The 20,191-nt window shown below is 40.8% G+C and overlaps 2 protein-coding genes across 4 annotated transcripts; both read right to left on the bottom strand.

Moving 5' to 3' along the window:
- pde6d (phosphodiesterase 6D) lies at positions 1-14,032 on the bottom strand. Of its 3 annotated transcripts, none has more exons than XR_002665815.1 (6): positions 13,789-14,032; positions 5,607-5,695; positions 5,026-5,151; positions 3,274-3,379; positions 1,814-1,959; positions 1-1,448 (listed from the first exon to the last, which is right to left on the bottom strand). XR_002665815.1 is itself a non-coding variant. In XM_022767956.1 (5 exons), exons 1-5 carry the CDS (start codon positions 13,836-13,838, stop codon positions 1,878-1,880), a joined length of 453 nt encoding a protein of 150 aa, XP_022623677.1. In that variant the 5' UTR covers positions 13,839-14,032; the 3' UTR covers positions 1,570-1,877. The 3 variants fall into 3 exon arrangements, 1 of the variants encoding a protein (XP_022623677.1); XR_002665816.1 differs by lacking the exon at positions 1-1,448 and adding an exon at positions 1,570-1,663; XM_022767956.1 differs by lacking the exon at positions 1-1,448 and having other exon boundaries at positions 1,570-1,959.
- A 2,905-nt stretch (positions 14,033-16,937) lies between these two features.
- Positions 16,938-19,218, bottom strand: rpl36 (ribosomal protein L36). Its single transcript, XM_022767983.1, has 4 exons — positions 19,124-19,218; positions 18,213-18,307; positions 17,391-17,525; positions 16,938-17,064 (listed from the first exon to the last, which is right to left on the bottom strand). The coding sequence occupies exons 2-4, from the start codon at positions 18,303-18,305 to the stop codon at positions 16,975-16,977; spliced, it is 318 nt and encodes a 105-aa protein (XP_022623704.1). The 5' UTR covers positions 18,306-18,307; positions 19,124-19,218; the 3' UTR covers positions 16,938-16,974.
- Positions 19,219-20,191: the final 973 nt, after the last annotated feature.

Below are 20,191 nucleotides of genomic sequence, written 5' to 3'. Positions count from 1 at the left end.
TCTATATATCATTTTTACATGTGTTTTAATTTTGTATGTACATATATTTCATATATGCAAATTCAATATATGTACAAATGTTACATTTGCGTTTGGATACTTATTTGACTGGTGATTTTAACCGATACAAATCATTCAGCCGAACCTAAACAGATTTTTTCTTTAAACAGTGCAATCACACTGCCACTTCCTTTAAGTTCCTGAGGGTGGCGGTTTAGCTAAACTAATTTCACACAGCAGCCGCCTTGTGTTTCCAAAGTGTCAGGTGTCAATGCATTTCTGTCACTGTGTTAACATTAACATAATAAACCCACACATGCTTTCAAATAAGGTACAGGTAAACTTATTTGAAAGCAATACAATAAAGAGCAGACGCACATTATGTTATTACAACATTGGATGACTTTAATCCACTACTCCTCTCATATTAAAACAATTCTATTTTACACAGCTCAGTTAGCAGCTAAGGAAAAAAACAAACAATGACATAAATGCAGTGAATTGGACGGGAAGTCAAAGTTAAAAATCTATAGCCAGGATGTACCGAGCAGAGCTGTGTTAAACACCTAAAGCGGCTGTTAACATCTGGGTCAAGTTGGGATAAAATTATTGACAGGTGAGCTACTGAGAAGAAATGATGCATGTCTCGGTCAACACCCGATGAGGATTTAGTTGAGCGTTGAATGTTTTATGTAAGTACACCTCTGAAAGTCAAGTACAAGCACATACATGTATGTACTACAACCCCCTTGTGTTTGCTGATGAACGTCCCTCAGACACTTCCTGGTCGAGCTCGTGTCATCATGGCAACAGCGTGCAGGTTTTCATTTCAAACAATACAGACAAGAAGCAGTCCAGTTGAACCAGAGGCTGTCTTGGTGGACAGGCGGTCCTCTACAGTGAAAACCCCTGTTCTACTCTACTCTGTGCGCTCAGAAAACAGGACAGGTTTGGTTGGTAGAAGCCGTGTCCGACTTCAGAGGCTGCCAGCAAAGGTGTGCCCTTCAGACGACTAAAGATACATCAGCAGCTCCACCAGCTTGGCCTCACAGAGACCACCATTAACAGTGCATTCAGGAAGCCCTCATCAATTCATAAAAGTGGAAATTTCAAGAGTTGATATGTCCAAATAAATCCACATAACTTCCATTCCTCTGGTAATAGAACAATTTTCGGACTCATTTCACTGGGACAGTCTGATCAGGAAGTGGAGGCAGCCTCTGGAATGGGACACAGCTGGAGGAAATGTTATCGACTGTTTTACGGTGAAAACTTCTTGACCGTAGCTCAGGAGAGACACTAAGCTGCGTCTTCCCTCGAGACGGATGTGCAGCTCCTGTCTAAATGGACGAAACGTGGGGAGCGGTGTTTCCATGTTCAGACAGACAGAAGAAGATCAGATCACAGAAGGTTACACGTCTAATGTTCTGTTCCTGAGTAAATGCAACCTTGGAGAGGGAGGGCAGAATTAAAAAAAAAAGCACAAATTGTGTCATGAGTGAGTGGCTCCCTGGCTGACTTGAGATCAGTGGTTATGTATTTACAATGGAACAGTCTGGGGGGGTGGAGGGTGGGGGGTTGGGGGGGTGGTATAGAGAGATGATCTTGGAACAGGGGGGAACGACCGAGTCCTCTCTCCTCCTCTTCCCTCTCCTCCCAAGGTCTAGAAGAAGTTTTCAGGTCAGCACAAAACAAGAGAACAACCAAAACACAAATCTCACTTCACTGACTGTGGGACCACAGATGGGCTTCACCCAAATGTGCTGATCCAGAGTCAGCCATGAACTGTTTACTGCTGCAATTTGTAGCTAACCTCTGTTATTTATAGACCTTGGCAGGATGTCAGCATTTTGGAAGGTAGAGCCGTGGGTCAGAGGTCAGACGTAGAAGAGTCGTACCCTGGAGGTGCTGACATGGAGGTCGTCGTCGTAGAACTTGGTCTCTATGATCACATTACCACTGGAACACAAAGGCGCACATCAACTTTAAAACATGGTGTTAAATATGTGTGAATTTCTGCTGTTGTGAAGGCAACAATCAACACAAAGTTAAAGGAAAATTTTAAAGGGATAGCTTGGGTTTGGGTTGTGTGAGGTAGCCATGCATAGTTGGTACATGACCTACAGTAGATTCTGTTTAGCGCACTCCCAGTTGTGAGATCTGACCGGGAGCACCGGCAGACTAGCAGAGCGATGTGTTGCTGCGGGCGGCGGCCACCTTGAAAAAACGTGTTTTAGAGACTTTTAAAAACCAAAACAATCCAATATCCTTGTAAATGTAGCTTCATGTCGAATATTTTCAGCACTTTCCCTTGGCACTACATTTTTTTCAAACATTAAACTACTGTATTCCTACACATCAGAATCAGAAAGTGGCGTAATGAAGCGCACATTTAAACGGATATTGGATTGTTTCGGTGGGTGTTTTTAAAAGTGTCTAAAACACGTTTTTTCCAGTGGCCCTGCGCACAGCAGCACATCGCTCTGCTAGTCTGCCGGTGCTCCCGGTTGCATCTCCTTACTGGGAGCGAGCATCAGGATCTACTGCAGGTAATGTACCGACTATGCATGACCTCACACAACCCCAGGTCAAAGAACCTGAACTATCCCTTTAAAGCTGTTATGATATGTTATGACAACACTGAACTCAGCAGGTAGACATAACCATGATGACTCCACTAACTAGACAAGCTCCAAACAAACCGCTTTCAGTTTAATAAATGTCACAAAAAATCCCACAATGCACCATAAAAACAGATTCACACAGTAAATACAGCAGCAGAAAGCAGAAACAGGAAGTGGGTCTGTAACCTGAGCAGATCATTTCACCATTCACCTGTTTTCTCTTCCAAACCTGTATGACCCATCAGTTTATTCTGGTGATGTCACCGTGTTCAGTCTCATTATTACTGATATAATGATGAACAAAACTATGAAAATACCTGAAGATGTAATAAATCAGAATTAATCTATAAAAACTTCCCTGATCGTTTTTCTAAACTTGTACAAATCTGTCAAATCTTACAATATTTTCACAAAAAATGATCATAATATCATATCATCATAAATCATAATAAATTGCAGCATTACATTCACATCAAACAGGTAAAACAGGTACATTTCACTTGTTTTGTGACCTTTAGCTTGTTCATTATGGCACAATGTGCGATTCAAACTGCAGCACAGCTGTAGAGGATTACACGGCACAGATGAGATTAAGATATGCTGCATGTGTCAGCAGCACGGAGGAAAGATGAGTGGAGTGGAGACTCACGTTAAAACGTTGGCTGGCATCATCTGGGACTCTGGAGCTGCTTCTATCAGAGACTGCCATGTGTTGGTGGAGTTGGGGATGACGAAACCAAACTCAAAGAACCATTCTGCACAGAGAGAGACAGACGGGCGAAGAGCTCAGTGTTGATACGATATCAGCCCGTGTGTGTGTGTGTGCATTTATATCAATGAATGTAGGTTAAATAACAGAAACACCTCTGTATAATGTAACACAGCTCCACACACTACATCCTCCACAATGATCATCAACAAGAGTTTTAATACAAACTGATCATTATAATCTTCATGAAAGAGGATTTACTGCAGGACTGTTGTATTACACTACATCAGTTTTACCTACGTGTTCCTAATAAACTGAACACTGAGTGTATATTAGTAATTATCAGCTGTATGCACAGGCTGCAAAGAGCCTGGCTGGAATTAATTGGTTTAATTCGGTGCTGTTCTCACCTGGGAACTGATTCACCTGGTAACCTGAAGCTGCTCTTTAATAATATCACCAAATAACATGTTTTAACCCTCCGCCTTTTAAACTGTAACACAGTAACTTGTTTACTCAGATATTTTATTTTATCGGTTATCGTTAAAATAATGATACCGATCGGAAATTGCTGAATATTACCACCGATTATCGATCCCTAATTTACATCACCGATCTTCCTGACTCACACTCATATTCCAAACTTCACTTCCTTTACTTGTTGGCCCACATGTGTCTCTTTCTCTGGTAGAAACCGGCAACACAAACATGTTGTGTTGGTGTGGGTTGTGTGTTGTCCCCCCCCAGGGGCTCTCTGCAGCCTCACCTCCGTACAGCAGGGCCCCCGGGGACAGCGCTTCAAACACTCAGTAACACAGAAGTCACAACACTGACAACATACACAGACACACGGCTGACTGAGCTGTCTGTTGAAGTGATGCAGCAGGTGCGCTTTGAAAGATTAACAGTAAAGGTGGGGCAGGTGTTACACAGCAGCTGAGGGAGGCTGCCTTCATCCTGCTGGACTGAGTCATGTCTCAGCAGAAACACAGCCCCCCCCCCTCAGTCTGCTTAATGCTGATGGCCAAGGTATTAGCCACTCAAGTTCTTCATAACAGGCTGACACTCATCCTCTATCATTCACATCAGGGCTGTCCCCTAAAAGAGAGGATGCATCAGTCAAGGGGACCCGCAGTCACTGCACTTTTTAAAGCTGTGTCACAATAATCAACCACAAGACAAACTGTGATGGAAGTAGAGACGGGTGATGAAGGAGGTTTCTGTTGGCTGCTCTGCTTCCCTCAGCAGACACTCCGCAGTGTGTTTTCATAACACACATAACACATAAAATTTCATAACTGAGCAACAACCAAGACGTTAACTTTTACTTTCTGTGACTGTATGTTATTGAAATCTACTGTCTTCACGTCCCAGATGACGAACAAAGACATTAAAAAATGAGTTTTTCAGTGAATGAAAATGTTTCTCCTATTTGTAGATGAGGTGTTAAATCGCAAATCTAATACCTGCAAATACCTGCCTGCAAATCACCCATCATTCCAATAACCCCACCCATCTGTATGTAAGCCCTTTCCCTCCAAACAGGGAGAACAAAGACAACCGAGAACCAGTGGGTCGGACTTGTAATATGGACTTTTCAAACCTTTTTGGTAAACATTATAACAGTTATTTGATTAGCCTTTTAACCATTAGCAGAAATGTGTGCTACAGATCAGTGTTTTGGCTCATTACCTTCTAGACACTGTCCCTTGAAGAAAACTTTCTGCTCCAGCCTGAATTTCTCCAGTTTCTCCGAAGAGGAGAAGTTCAGTTCTCTGGACACTGCTTTACACTTCAGGATCTTCTTCGGGACGCGAGCTGGAGAGACAGAGAAACTATAATTAACCGTGGTGAAAACTACATCAACTTCGTTTTCAAAAGTGTACAAAAGAGATTCACTGGCAGAGCCGTGGATCCAGGACCTGCTACTTGTTGGATCAAGAGAGAACTACTTTGTTTTAAAGTTACCTTTCCCAGATTAAACTGAGAATGTGTGTGGCACCGCTTGATGCACTGGTTGGCTGCACCCTGATGAAGGAGGCCTGTAACTATGTACCACTACACACTGTCCAATGTTAGCTCCACTTAAACACTGACACATTTTTATCACCAAATGCTGAATGTCCTCAGAAGTTATCATTATCTTTAGTGTTAAAAAGGGACCAGATCGTCTTATACATCCAAAGATGTGTGTGTGTGTGTGTGTGTGTGTGTGTGTGTGTGTGTGTGTGTGTGTGTGTGTGTCTAGTTTGGTGTTTGGTGTGTGAGTGTACCTTCATGTTCTACTCCCGGTACAGAGAGGTCCTCAGTTCCCTGCCACAGCACTTTTCCCGTTTCTGCATCTCGAAGATTCATCCAGTTTCTGGTTTGAGGTTAAGTGGCAACAACCAAACTAAATATACAAAACGAACTGAAATATTTGAAACACTTGCAGGAATAACAGACTGATCTGCCTTAACAATCTGTGAACAACACCTATAACACCCACGTGTCATCAACCTGCAGTTTCCATCACTCCATATTTTAAGGATTAAAAGTAAAACCAAGACATTTAAAATGAGCGGATTATTCCTCAGAGTTCCCATGAATTACAGAGGTGTAGCTCTTAGTTTATTCTGCAGTATTCTCAGTGAGCAGCCTTTAATGTTCAGTTTCAGTTTGGCAGGTGGCAGACAAATAAAATGGGTTTCCATGGGAACAGAAATTGCAATATGGCCAAGTGCAATATCCAAATTGCAGGAGCTGCAATGTTTTTGATGAAGACAAAAGTGTCACAATGTACCTTCATAAATGTAATATAAATGCATAGTGGTGCTACAGAGACGCCCCAGTCTACAAATCATATTCTACAGATGAAAGAGAAGGTGCTTGTTCGGTTCTGACGCCAGTTAAAATCACATCTTTAAATCACGTTTTTTATATATATATATATATTTTTTTTCAGTTAAAATGAAATGCAAAAATGATTATTCCCCCTAAAATCATGACTCACATCAAAATCACAACATACTATAAGATATATCATGACTTTCAACAAGTGCAAACCACAGACTGTAGAGTTTTCACAGCTGGTGGCAGCTGCAGGGCCGAATCTTACGTGAAGTGACTACTCAGACCTGAGGTCGTTCACCTTCATTTAGTTCAAGCTGTGATATATTCAAGTGATTTCTTTAAATGGTCAATGATCAATGACTCTGATCGACTGGAGTCTGATTCTCCTTGAAGTTTCTGCCTCTTAAAAAGGAAGTTTTTTTTTCTTGCCTCTGTCGCCAAGTGCTCACCCATGGGTGAATTGTTGGGTGTCTATAATCGATATCATGAAGAGTACGGTCTGGACCTGCTCTATATGAAAAGTGTCCTGAGATAACTTCTGTTATGATTTGTTGCTATATAAATAAAACTTTAAAAGAGTGGATACCTGACTGTCAATTGTGTACAGATGAGACAGATGTTAAAACTCGACTAAAAGGACATGTTTAACAGGCATGTTTAAGAACACATGCACACTTTATTCATCTTAATCTTATAATATCTGTTTAATTCGATCAGTCACTACAATCTGACTTCCCAGCAAACCCCAAACTTCCAGCAAAAAATATTTTGCTTTAGAAACTCCTGTCGGTGAAAGCTTCAGCTTCAATAAATAAAGAAATATTGTGAACCTGTAGGTAACTCGTAACCTAAAGACAGCAGTGTGTAGGCGAGAGAGGAAGCTGAAGGAGCCTTTGTGAGGATGATGCTGGCTGCTAGCTGTCCCATCAGTCTGTCAGCGGGTCAGCTGTTCCTGACCTCCACACTCACTACCAACACAATGCAGCTGTCAATCACAGAGCCTGCGAGGACCGAGTCAGTGGCTCCGCTGCACGTTACAGCTTCTCGTGCTGCGTCCTCACAGGCGTTTCAACAGAACAACCGGGGTCACGGTCAGAACAACAGTCAGTGTGGGCACCACCACAGCTAATGACCCATCAAGGTCCACACCTTTTCACTGTGAAGCTGTAGAGCGAGGACCCCACACTAACCATGAGACCAGGCCTTGCGACAGTTCAGTCTGCAGTTCAGTGTGTTGCTGCTTTGTTTCATTTAAAAACGTACAACCACATAAATTCATTAAAGCGTGTGTAAGATCTGAAAAGTCTGACTTCTCACGGTACAATGAAGACACAGAGGAAGACAGCAGCACCGCCTGAAGCTGAGAAAGGTTCATTTAGTCTTTGGATATCAGACTGATGGACACCAGTACAGACTCATCATCCTACAGCCCTCTGTTCCAGAAGATTCTCCACTCAGTGTCCTGTCAAACTCAGATACTACTTAGTGTCACATACACTCGACTCCACACCATCTGTGAAACCCTTCATCGCTCGCCACCTCGCCACAACCAGCAACTGTCTCAAAATACACAGGTCTCTTACTGTCCACACTGTTGCATGAGAGAGGAGAGAGAGCTGCATACACATTACTAACAGACACAGTCAACTGAAAGGACACAACTTATCACACATAAAAGAAAACGATTAAGGAGAAGATACAGGACATGTTAAAGGTGCCATATAGTCTAAAGGTAGATGTCCATGTGTTGTTTGATTATAAAGCAGGTCTAGGTTCTATATTAATACTGTGAAAATATCAACAGAGAAATGCACACAGCCTGTAATTAGGAAACTGAACCTTAAAACCAGCTGTCAGGACTTCTGTAACTTTGTGATGTCACAACAAACCAGCCACCGCTCTCAGCCTCGCGCACCTGGACCCACCATCCAAACCTGGTAGGATTTGGTTTCTCTGAGTGTTTATACCTGAAATCTGCTATATTTTTATTAGATCACTCACAAAACAGTCAGCCAATCATAAGAGAGGCTCATAGCGTCCTCTCTTCTGATTGGCTCACCGACCTGTTGTTACTAGAGCTCCAGAGAGAAGCCTGAGAGAGGAGATGTAAAACTACACTGAGATGGTTTTTGGTTCTTAAAACCACAAATATATCTTCTTATGGATCAACAGTTCAAAGTGTAAAATATGAACCTTTAAAGAAAAGTTTGTGTTAGTGTCGATATAAAGATGACCGACATCTTCACATTCATGTTTTTCACAAATCATGTACTACAACAATGTTGGTTCATATTCAATGTAGCAGCAAACCATGAAATACATGACATAATTAGTGAAGTTCAAAGTGAATTGCTGCTAGTTATAATTCAATGATCAATATAAAATCATTATTATGGACTATTGGAAGCTTCAGCTCATGTCTATCTGTGCTGTATTGGCCAATCAGAAACCTCCACAGGTCAGATCCCACTGATAGCAGAGCTCCACCTCGTCCACCTTCCCCCACCTTGCCCTCTGGCTTTTTAGTAAAGTGTGCTGAGTTGAATGGTTTCTTTAATCCTCTCAAGTCTAACTAAATCCAATCTCCTACATCATCATCCTCCTCCCCACCTTCCAGAATAATCCAGGCCAGACTGCAGTGTCCGACTCACTGATGCTCTTTCACCAGGTGGGTTAGTCTAAACAAAAGAAGTGGGCAACTGGGATCATGTGTGACCTTTTCCTTCAGTCGCCCCCAAATCACTTACTCACAAAACTACACAAAATAAAATCTAATATAGCTTCAACAACACCACACAAGGTTGTACAGCGGCCTCCCCAGGGCCAGCTGCAGGTTGTGAATGTGTGTGTGTGTGTGTGTGTGTGTGTGTGTGTGTAAACCACCAGGGTGCCTACACAAATCTGTCAGAACGCACACGCACACACACACACGCACGCACGCACGCACACGCTCACACACACACACACACACACAAAGTTAATGAGCCCCCAGTGAAAAGTTGCTGTCACTGTTTAGTCTGCATTTATTTTTAAAGATGCACTAATGGCTCAAAGTAAAGGTAGCATCCAAACCCCAATACAACAACAGCCCCAACACACTTCTATTGAACAGATGCACGTTTTCAATTCAGTCATCAATATTCAATATTCAACAACTCAGCAAAAGAAATTATTTTAAAGCAGTGCCTGTGGTTTTCAGGGCTCCTCTGTTATTATTTGTAATACCCTAGTAACAGCTGTAATGTGTTGCTGCATTTACAATGTTGTGATACAGAGCAAATAGAGGCCGATCCTGTCACGCTGCAGACAGGCAGTGAGGAAGAGGAGGAAGACACAACAGTCTAATCACCAACACACACACACGCACACGCACACGCATACACACACACACACACACACACACACGCACTCTGACTCTCTCTGACCTCACCATCAACTCTGTGGGGCTGTTCCCGGGTTAATCTTTGCCTCATGCTGAGCTGCAACTACAACGTACTAACAAACCTTTACATTCATATTTGTTATCAATTAGTCTGACTATTTTTTTTTCCAATTAATGAATCAATAACATTACAAATGCAAATTACCACAATGTTCCAGAAAAGTGTTTTCACTTGATAAATGATTAATAAATAATCATCAATAACAGCTATTCATTAATTTCCTAATTTTCTGTTAATTAACCAGTTAACAGACAAGCCGTCACATTAACACAAGATCACACCAGAGGGTCAAACAAATGTTAGTTGTCCTTGGTGAGACCAGAATACACAGGCTTCAGAAAGTAATTAACCTTTTCCTTACACACATTATTTATTTATAAGAATAGACTATTACATTTAGTGATTTATATTCTGCCTTTAATCTGCAGCCAATAAACCATGAGAACAATCCAGACACTAGTAAACAACCGCTTCATCAGAGGATGCAGTTCAACAACAGGTTTAACAGAGTTATCCGAAGAACATTGTTGAGTAAAACACTGCACAGTCTCTTTCACACAGCAGAGTTATCCAGGTAACTTCGTGAACCTGCTCCATGGAGCAAACCTAAGGGGAGGGTAAAAGCTTTCACACTGTGGTGCGAGTACCGCGCTCTGATTTATCCTGCTTCTCTCTCTGTAGTCATTTTGAACTACAAACAATAAAGACAAACGGGCTTCTTACTGCTAAACTGCTAAAAAGAAGTGTGCAGATTCAGTTATTTTTAGCAAAGACATCTCTTGTTTTTACAATGTGCAAACCTCTCTGATTAAAAAAAAAAAACAAGGTATTTTTCTTCAACTATCTCAGAATGACAATAAATTCAGCCAAACTACCAGTAACTGACAATAGCAGGTGCTGCTTTCGCACACTGGACAATCTGTTGTCTTTGCTTTAGAAAGGTACAGATTTCCACTTTTTAAAGATTTTCTTATATACTGTATGTTCTTCATAAGGATTATGGATTGTAGATGTTAAAGTCCAGAAGAGAAAAAAAGGAAATGATATGCTGTTTAGCCTCTGTGTTGGCTTTCATAAGGCTGTATGGACAGAAGGTAGTAAATCCCTGTTCCACTAAATCATGGATTTAGGTATTACCACATTACAGCAAGAAGCCTGTCCTTACCAAACACTCATACCTTCTTCTTTTGTACGGACTGGGATAGTGAAGGGGGACATATTTCATACACAGTTAAATAACTAAACTAAAAGTTTAGTTTTAGCTTTGTTGTTGTATGGTCATGTTTCCACTGGCTGGAAAGCGCTGGGCCTGTTGTGGTGACTATACCTGCTGCTTTTTCTAGAAGGTATTACTGAGGATAATTCAGTCCAACATGGTCACATGAACTCAAAGTCCAACAATAATATGGAAAGCATCAACTCGCCACGTTGGCTTAACCAACGCTTCCTACAGTTTGCGTTCGTAAATTGATCTATTCTACAAGGATTAAAAACACAATATTCCTGGATTAATGGCAATTTAAAAACATGGGATTTATAGTAGCAGTGGGAAAAATGTGAAACTTCTAATAACTTTTAGCAGGTCACAGTGACAAAGGAAACGCTGCTGATTAGCCAACTCCAAGCTCTTGAACTTCTCGCCTTGGGGTTATATTTTCCAGCAGAGGTTCAAGTTAACGTGACTGTCTGTCTGAAAGCTTCTGAATCACAACAAAGCTGAGCTGAACTCAAAACTTAACTGATGTAAAATGATATTCTGTTTGGGTGTGATGAAGGTTTAGGACTATCAATAGATCAGCCTGCTCTCTGTTTCATCCTCCTACTTTCCTGTTCAGCTCAGGTGAATCAGCTTAAAGGAGCGGATGTGCACCAAAAAAGACACGGTCTACATGAGCTGCGTGCATACACAGATGTGTTCACATACAGTACGTATGTTGGCACATATGGTCTGTATGTTTATAAGTTTGGACAGATGCTATGACAGAAAGCTATGACATGCAAACATTCATGGACCCATGTGACCATACAGAAAGTATCATTTGGGCCCATGTGTGTCACAACCGCTCTCCAAGGTGTGGACCCTTGGATCTCCAGGTCATTGATTCACTGACAGGCTGGGTTTCTGCTGCCAACTCTGACAATAAACAGTATTGACCGATGACAGAATTTGTTCCAAACATGGATGTCATTTCAGGAAGCTTGGCAGTAAATCTTTCTGTTGTTGTTTATTTCTATCATTTTGCAGAGAGGCAAGGCCCAGTCACTCCCTGATCAGATACATACTGATACCTAGGTAAGAAGGGCTGATCCTACGGCTAGCATATGTTACCATGGGGATGGCAACACGCTTTTCTTTGAAATTTTATGTTGTGCATTTTTTGTATGCATTCAATTGTATTCAATGACTTTAGTTTTTTTGTTTGTTTTAGCAAATATTATTATTATTATTCTATTAGTAGCTCCCCCAGATCTTTAAAATTTACACAACAGTAAACCATAAATACACCACTACGATAATGGCACGACTATTAGCATGTACTGGAGGTGGTAGTACAATACTGTTTGCAGTAATTGGGTTGATTGGATTTGCCTGACAATAACACAGCTGCTTTACTCTACCACACACATCAACTGTCCAGTGTCCACCAGAACCACCAGGGCTGTTTCCACCAAAACATCTTCAGCTAAGTTGATCTCAGACCATCACCTTATAACACGACTATGATTAACTTTGCCTTAGATCATTTGGGGGGGAAACATGGCCCAGATCAATTACAGAGAAGAGGAAGGAAACTGAGGCAAACAACTGTTTAAAATGTAAAACATAAACACAAAATAACGGTTCTCTATGCACTTCCTTTTGCACTAATACAATAGAGAAACTTGTGATTTATCTTGGGTAGAGAATTAATAGGCTTACATGCATGAACGACTAAAGGAAATGAATGGAGTAGATGATCTTACCCCAAGCAATGCATCGTAAGTCAAACTACAAGCAGACACAAGCAGATGAGTCAGAGTGTTGTAGTGCTACAACACAAAGAGAAAGTAAAGAGCAGTAACAGGGGGGGATATCAGTAAACTATCAACACTGTAAAAATAAGTGCCAGGGCTTTCTGATGACCACACAAGCACAACATCACAGGTTTGAGTCCAACCTGAGGCCTTGGTTATGTCATACCCTACTCTCTCTTTTCCCATGCTTTCTATTGGCATCTCCCCTGCACACAATCTAATATAAAAATTAAAAAAAGCCAAAACAAAAATTAAGACATTAAGAGTGCCTACTGTGGATGTGTTGGGGAATATATGACGGTTTTCCAAGGTAATTTCTCTTGTTTTGAAAGTCCTCTTTAGTGACAACAGTAGCAAAACTCTGATAGTAATAACAGCAGACGTTATTCTCCCTCTGACAGAAACAAAATCATTCAAAACCTTACAACACGACCGGATAATTGTCGATAGTAATATAAAGTATACGCGACTTTTGGTGGGTGGGCTAACACATTCAAGCTACAGTGGTGTATATAGTCTTGTATATAGCAGTGCAGAGTTGAAATACACTTATTTGTAATGAGGTCTGGCATCACTTCTAAACAAGAGAAGGACTCACCTGGATTTGACAACTTCCGACACGTACGTAACCATCAAACAAGCTATTCTTAACACAAGTAACAATTCTGCCTTTAACTTTCAGCTACCAGCTAACATAACAGTGACTAAAACTTTGACTAACAACAACCGGTATCTGGCAACCACCTGGCTCAATCTTCACCTTATCTCCATCGTATGTCACTGCTGCTAAATAGGATATTTACCGTTACAGCTGCTACACTGAACAGTTAGCCGACCAGGTTAGCCACAGGGCAAGGCCACTTATTTTAGCTATAAGGCCGTCATTCATACATTAACTAGCTAGCTTCGTAACTACCACTTCATCTTGTCACATCAAATGAAGACACATATCATCTATGTAACCGGCTGTATCAAATGAGAGGGCAGACAGACAGGTTAGCCACAGCAGCTAACCTCACTGTACAACAACTACAGTCATAAGATGTTACTACCATCTTGCTAATGTTAGATAACGGTATCCAGCGTTTAACAGGACAGTCACTAAGCACATTACTGTGCCTCTAATCGTCGCAGAACATCAGCAAACAAACAGCACAAAGGATACAGTTTGAAGCCCTTCAAAATTTCCTTGGCCCTGTCTTCGTCTGAAGACATTTCACAAATCGTCTGTTTTCGGTCCTCACAGAAAACCCAGGATCTACTAAGATAAAAAAAAAGCTGCTGTTGATGTTAGGTTAACTAGTTAGCTAACTACACCGCGACTAATGTTGGCCGGAATATAGCATAAACTATAACTTCTCCCTATATTGTTGGACCGCAGGTTAAACCTGATCCGATAATGTAATCAGCTAAATATACCCAGCTAACTAACTGACACCCAGCCTAGCCAGTCAGAGGCACGGGGCTACTGCTAATAGCCAATCACGGGTCGAGAATGAGAAGCGTGGGTGGGACTAAAGTAGATAGAGACGCGTCACCAGGGGCAACGCCACTCATACAGTGAAGACGAGTGATTGGAGCCACAGCCGTAGGTCCGTGTGTACCACCTCCCTTCTCATATAAAACGTATACATGTACTACATCTTCCATACATCTTATTGCTTGAATTAATTTTCTTGACTCATAGTTCCTGTCTGGGGTATTCTGACTGACGCAGCCAATCATATACCATGGATACGTTGTAAGATACGACGTACACTCACTGCGCACTTTATTAGGAACACCTGCTTATTCATGCAATCATCACTTCAATCATCCAATCATGTGTTAGCAGTGCTGTGTATAAAATCCTGGAGATACAAGTCAGGAGCTTCAGGTAGCCTAATGTGCAGCTGACAAGTCTGCAGAAATGAAGTGATGCAGTCATGTCAACTTGGTGCACAGGAAGGTTTACAACATCTCGTGGAATCAATGACATGAAGAACTCTGTTTGAGAGTAAAGCAGGGAACTACCTAGTGTTAGTATGTTGCTCCTAATAAAGTGCTCAGCGAGTGTATACAAGCTCAATTAATACATCCGTGTCATTTTTTTTTCAGTAGATACTCCACTTTGCTTTGAATTTTATCAAGGACAAGAATAATGAAGCCAGTATTGCAGGATACTGAGGCCAGAGCTCTGACAAAGTGTGGCAACTCTGTTAGTGTCAGCTTCTACAGTATATGACATGCATTACATTATATCACATTACAAGCTTTGGCAGCAGCAACAGTCTGACATTACTTCAACTTTTTTTTCTGCATCACATGTTCATAATAGTTTATTAAATATCAGAGAAAAGAGAAAGTAATACTCTCTCAGTAAGAAAATTATAGTTCCTGTATTTATTTACAGTTTATCATTAGCCTGACTAGCCAACTGACAGTTAGACCGGGAGCTAGCTGGCTTGGGTGCAGGCTTGGAAACATGGTGGAGGCGTGTGAGGATTTGCAGACTGGGAATCAGGCCAAAGGCTAGTTGCCTGAGTACTGGTTGGAGGTTAGCTGACTGGGAGGCAGGCTGATGGCTTTTCAGCTGGGAGACAGACTGGTGGCTGATGAATGAAACAAAATGTTAATGTCTAAAACTACATTTTTATCCCTTCACTAAATCTAACACTTAATCTAAGCTTCTACTAGTCACAGTCACCAAAGCTGCAGAGCAGGGCTGGTCTCAGACAAAGGTCACCAAGGTCAAGGGCAGAATTTGATGATTTAACAGAACAGAAAAAAGAATTTAAAATAATGTAATCTTGGTTGATGTCATTCTTTTGGAATAATCATTTATCATCATCTTCCTCCTCTGCTGTCATCATCTTTTTCTTCCTTCAGTCCTCTCTGCTGTCCTTCACTCGTGTCTGGGTTGTTGTCATTGCATATTTTCGTTTTATTTTTCTCATTCTGTTTGGAGAAGGCCGTTCTAACTTTTCTCTCACTTTCTGTGTTATCACAGGGATCAAGCCTCCCGCTGTAAGTGTTCTCTCCTGCCCCAGTTCAAAATATGAGACTGTTAATGACTTTATTATATCACAATTTTGAGAACAATCTGTGTGGATAGACCGTGGGGGCACAAAGATGGAGAAGATGGGTGGAGGTTATCTACACCTGTAGTCTTACACAGTTACAACATTATCATTTGCACTGGTCACCACACTGAAGAGAATATTTGAAGTCAGGAACTGAGGCGTTAGGGACTCCCTCTGCTGGACAGAAATGGTAATCGTCTCCATCTGAGTGCAGATGGAGCAGAGGAAATGACTGAAAGCTTCGACCACAGACGGTCAGTGAGAAATATCACCAGACTGTCCTTGAGATCTTTTCATTCTCTGAAGAGATGCTCGTTTTCCTAATTGTGAAGGAGTTGTTGTGACAACTTGTCAGTCCCATTAAATTATGTAAAATAAGTTTTTCATTGCCAAGGCAGGATCAGTAAAGGAAAAAATACCATTAATATCAGGTGAGAACCAAGTTTTTTTTTTTTAAATCCTACATATATAATTTCTTGTTGATAATTTGAAACTTGGATTGAAGGATTTTATTGTCCCTGACACAGGAAACAGGACAGTGCTCACTAACATCAGCACCTGTCAGCTGACAGGTCAGGGTCAGTGAATGTAAAAGTAAGTTTCATTAATACATAGACAATATATTTTTTCAACTTAAGATAACAAATTTAAATTATTTGGTATGGTAATAAATTTACTGACAATGAAAAACATTGTCCATTTAATTCAGTTTGTGTCATTAATGAATATTGAAGGAAAAAAAAATGGTGTGAAGAGCTCATCTCATCTGTGATGAATAATTCTCACAGAGGGTTGAGATATTCTAAGTTCATCAGCAAACTACATTTCTTCAGTGTCTGGAAAGCAGCTTCCCTCGGCTCAGTCACAGTAGATCAAGCTAAGGCTAATGCTAACACAAAGTCTGTTCCAACTATTCAAAAGATCATTTCTAGTGATCAACAGCACGCTGAACACACTGCAGTGACTGAAAGGCCAGAAACACACAAAATCTAATGCAATCCTATGAAAGAGCCTGCAACAACACCTGACTTTAAATAACCTGCACTGCAACACAGTGTCCATCTCATTAATTTCGGTGCATCACGTTGGTATTTTGAGGTTTTGCTGAAGTATGTTTAACACAACATCCTCAACACAGAACAGAGCTGAGGTGGATCTTACTGCCGGTGGATGTGGACCATCAGAATCAGAACAGATTGCTGACAAATTAGCAAAAACAAAGTAGAACACATACACACCATCAGTCTTTTTCTTTTTTTTACTTTAGCAAACGTTTATTAAGTGACATATTAGTCCTTCTTGGCAGCAGCCTTTCTCATGGCTGCCAGCACGTTGCTCAGCTCCTCTCTCTTTCTCTTGGCGCGAATGTGAGTGCCAATCTGTGGAAGAAACACAGCGATGTTAGACTGACTCACTTCAGCACTGCAGGTGACAAAAGCACAGAATGAGGATGACGCCTTCAGCATACCCCCAAAAAACCTGCTGCAGTGTCAGACAGCTACAACTCTAAATACAAAAAGGCTAATATACATATACAATCTGCATTAGATTCTGCAGCAGAAGCTATTTATGTAGCAAAGTGTATGGCCAAATCACTGAAACTGTGTCCATGTCTATTTTCAACCCCCATAGCTTTCATAAATAAAGAGTTCCAGTTTACAGCTACATTTCCTGTTCAGCGCTCTGACAGACAACAGAAACTCACCCTCTTCTTGATGAACTTGAGAGCTCTCTTGTCCTTGGACACTTTCAGCAGCTCCATGGCTCGCCTCTCATATGGAGCAAAACCACACACCTCGCGGATCATATCCCGAACAAACTTGCTGTGTTTGGTCAGACGCTGCACAAGAAAAACAAATGTTTCAACAAAGCTTTTAAATATCTGAACTATTAGATCAGTTCACTGGTGTTTTTCACACTACAAAGCTGACATTGTAAAGCACCAAATAGAACTGCAGCTTTGAAATCAACTCTACATACTATAAATGCTTCTGTAAAAAAATTTTAGAGAAATATCTGAACCTGATCAGACATAGGACACATGGTAGGTGATCTACTCATCTTGAAATGATTAAGTTTGTACTCATTTAATTAGAGTAGGGAAGGTGTAAAAGGCGTAAAAAGGTGGCTGTGGAAAGTTTGTATCTTACTTTTCTTCATCAACATATAAAACCAGTTGGTGTTGCTATAATTCACTGAAAAACTGACTCAGCTCAAAGCCCAGTAGTTCATACTGAAGAAGCTAATCAGTGATTGGCCCGTAATCACTTCTGTGAACTGTGGTGTTTAAATGGATCAGTTTTTGCATGAGACCTTGTATGAAATGAATACTTGTGTTGATAATGAAGACCAAACTTCATATCACAATTCCCCAATATATTCATGAGACACACACACACACACACCTGCTGGGTTTAAGTCTTAGTTGGCAGCAACAAAGAAAAACAACACTAAGACTGATCCTTCAAAGTTTAAAGTGATACTCCAAACTACTCGTCACTGTGGTCACTCAACAGCAGATACTCACCCCGCGCCGGCGGCTGTGTTTGGGGGCAGTTACATTTTTGGTAACTGGATGGCCTTTATTAAGGCCAACGGCCATGGGGTAGCGAATAGCCATGCCTGCAGGAAAGCACACACACAAACAAACATCAGTTCAACTGTAGATGACAATTTTTTTTACTGCTTGACCTGATGCAAAGTGGTGACGTCACATCTCCAATCAAGTTATGAGACATTTAGACTGTTGAGTGCAGCAACCAAATGCTTCCCCCCAAACTCCTGACATCACGTATAATAAGACGACACTATAACCTCAAATTAATACTACAAAAGACCTGTCACTTTTGCATGTACTGTATGCACTGTAAATACGGAACAATTGTCTATCAACCTTAACAGTAATTAAGTGTTATACTTCCAACTTAACATGTGTCGTGCTTCACTGTAATAACACATTGCGTCGGTTACCACTGACTACTGATATTAGCCAGTTTGCTAACAACATTTAGCTCGTCTGGGCCCAATAATGAGTCTATACATTCAAACCAGACATGCGAAGGCGGACTCGTGCACTGTTTATCCAATCTCTGCCAACAGCGTCCGATTTCGCACTAACGTTAAGGCGACTGGAGCCCTGGTTGCTCTAAATACTACAGAATAAAATAGTGTTTGAGGTTTTCAACAATAACTCGGTACAGATTTCAGGGGACGCTCGGCTGCTGCAGTTTGTTTAACGAACAGATCTGGAGACACTGGTTTGTCACCGAACGCGGCTACAAATGTTCATGTTTAATCAGTTGCTGCGTCACAATATTGATCATAGATGTTCAATGAAGTCACTAGATTGCGATAGTTTCAATTTATTAAAAAGAACTGGACGGATGGCAAAGATTAAACATGAGTTTTAGCAGATAGTTATCAACATTATAATCCTACCTGCTGTCTGTGATGGCGGTCAAGCCGGAAGGACTGTTGAGGGGGCGAGGCGGGGTAATAGAAGGTTTGACCCGGAAGTTACTTAATGTTACGTCGGTACGGGAGCGCCCCTGCGGGAGTGGAGGAGGTACTGTTGGTTAAATTAGGGATCGGAGCGCCTATCCTATTGGATTTGTCGTGGCTTTTATTATTAGGTGCCTAAATATGGAGTCATAGGAGTGCCCCCCCAAAAAATATATCTATTAAAAAAATTAGAAATTAATGCGGAAATAAAAGCAGGAATAAAAAAGAGAAATAAGTAAAAAAAAAAAAAGTGGAAATATAAAGAAAAATAGATAAAAGAATTTTAAAACACACTTTTCCTTATTGCTTTTCCTTTTCCTTGAAGCGCCAAGCTGTCCATCAACTGGCTTTAGGTGGGCTGAGCAGTCAATCCCTGCAAAGGCAATAAGGGACAAGTAAAAGCAGTAGGGGGAAAGCTAAGGCAAAAGGTATATGCATTTTTTTAAATTCTTTTATATATTTCTCTTTATATTTCAGCATTTTTTAATTTACTTATTTATTCCTTTATTAATTCCTGTTTATATTTCCACATTATTTTCTTATTGTTTTACAGATGTATTTGTTTTTATGGCATCGATCCCTTCCACCCCGCGACCTAATGCACATTCCACAGTATATATATTTATATTGTATATATCTATATTTTCTATAATATTTCTTTACATTTTTATTGTAAACATTTTTCTATTGTTAAATTTTTCTATTTAAAAGTAAGCTATCTGACCCGCAGTACTTGCTTGTTTTATCTTTGTTCATATACAGTATATTGTTTTTCTTCTTACTTTATTTATTGTTATGCAGCAAAACACCAGAGCAAAATCTTTGTATATTGAAAACCTACTTGGCAATAAACCAGATTATGATTCTGATTCCAAGTTGCATTGGACACAACCCAGGCCAAATCTGAGAAAGCTGTGGTGGTTACATTGTTTTATAACCTTGTACATGCAATCAGCCTAATTGGAAACCACAGGCGTAATCAAATTTGTTGTGTCGTGTGTGCTG

The sequence above is a fragment of the Seriola dumerili genome, unplaced genomic scaffold, assembly GCF_002260705.1.
Source record: "Seriola dumerili isolate Sdu_G_001 unplaced genomic scaffold, Sdu_1.0 BDQW01001323.1, whole genome shotgun sequence".
In the NCBI taxonomy this organism is placed as follows: domain Eukaryota; kingdom Metazoa; phylum Chordata; class Actinopteri; order Carangiformes; family Carangidae; genus Seriola; species Seriola dumerili.
This window is presented reverse-complemented; position numbering and strand designations above follow the sequence as displayed.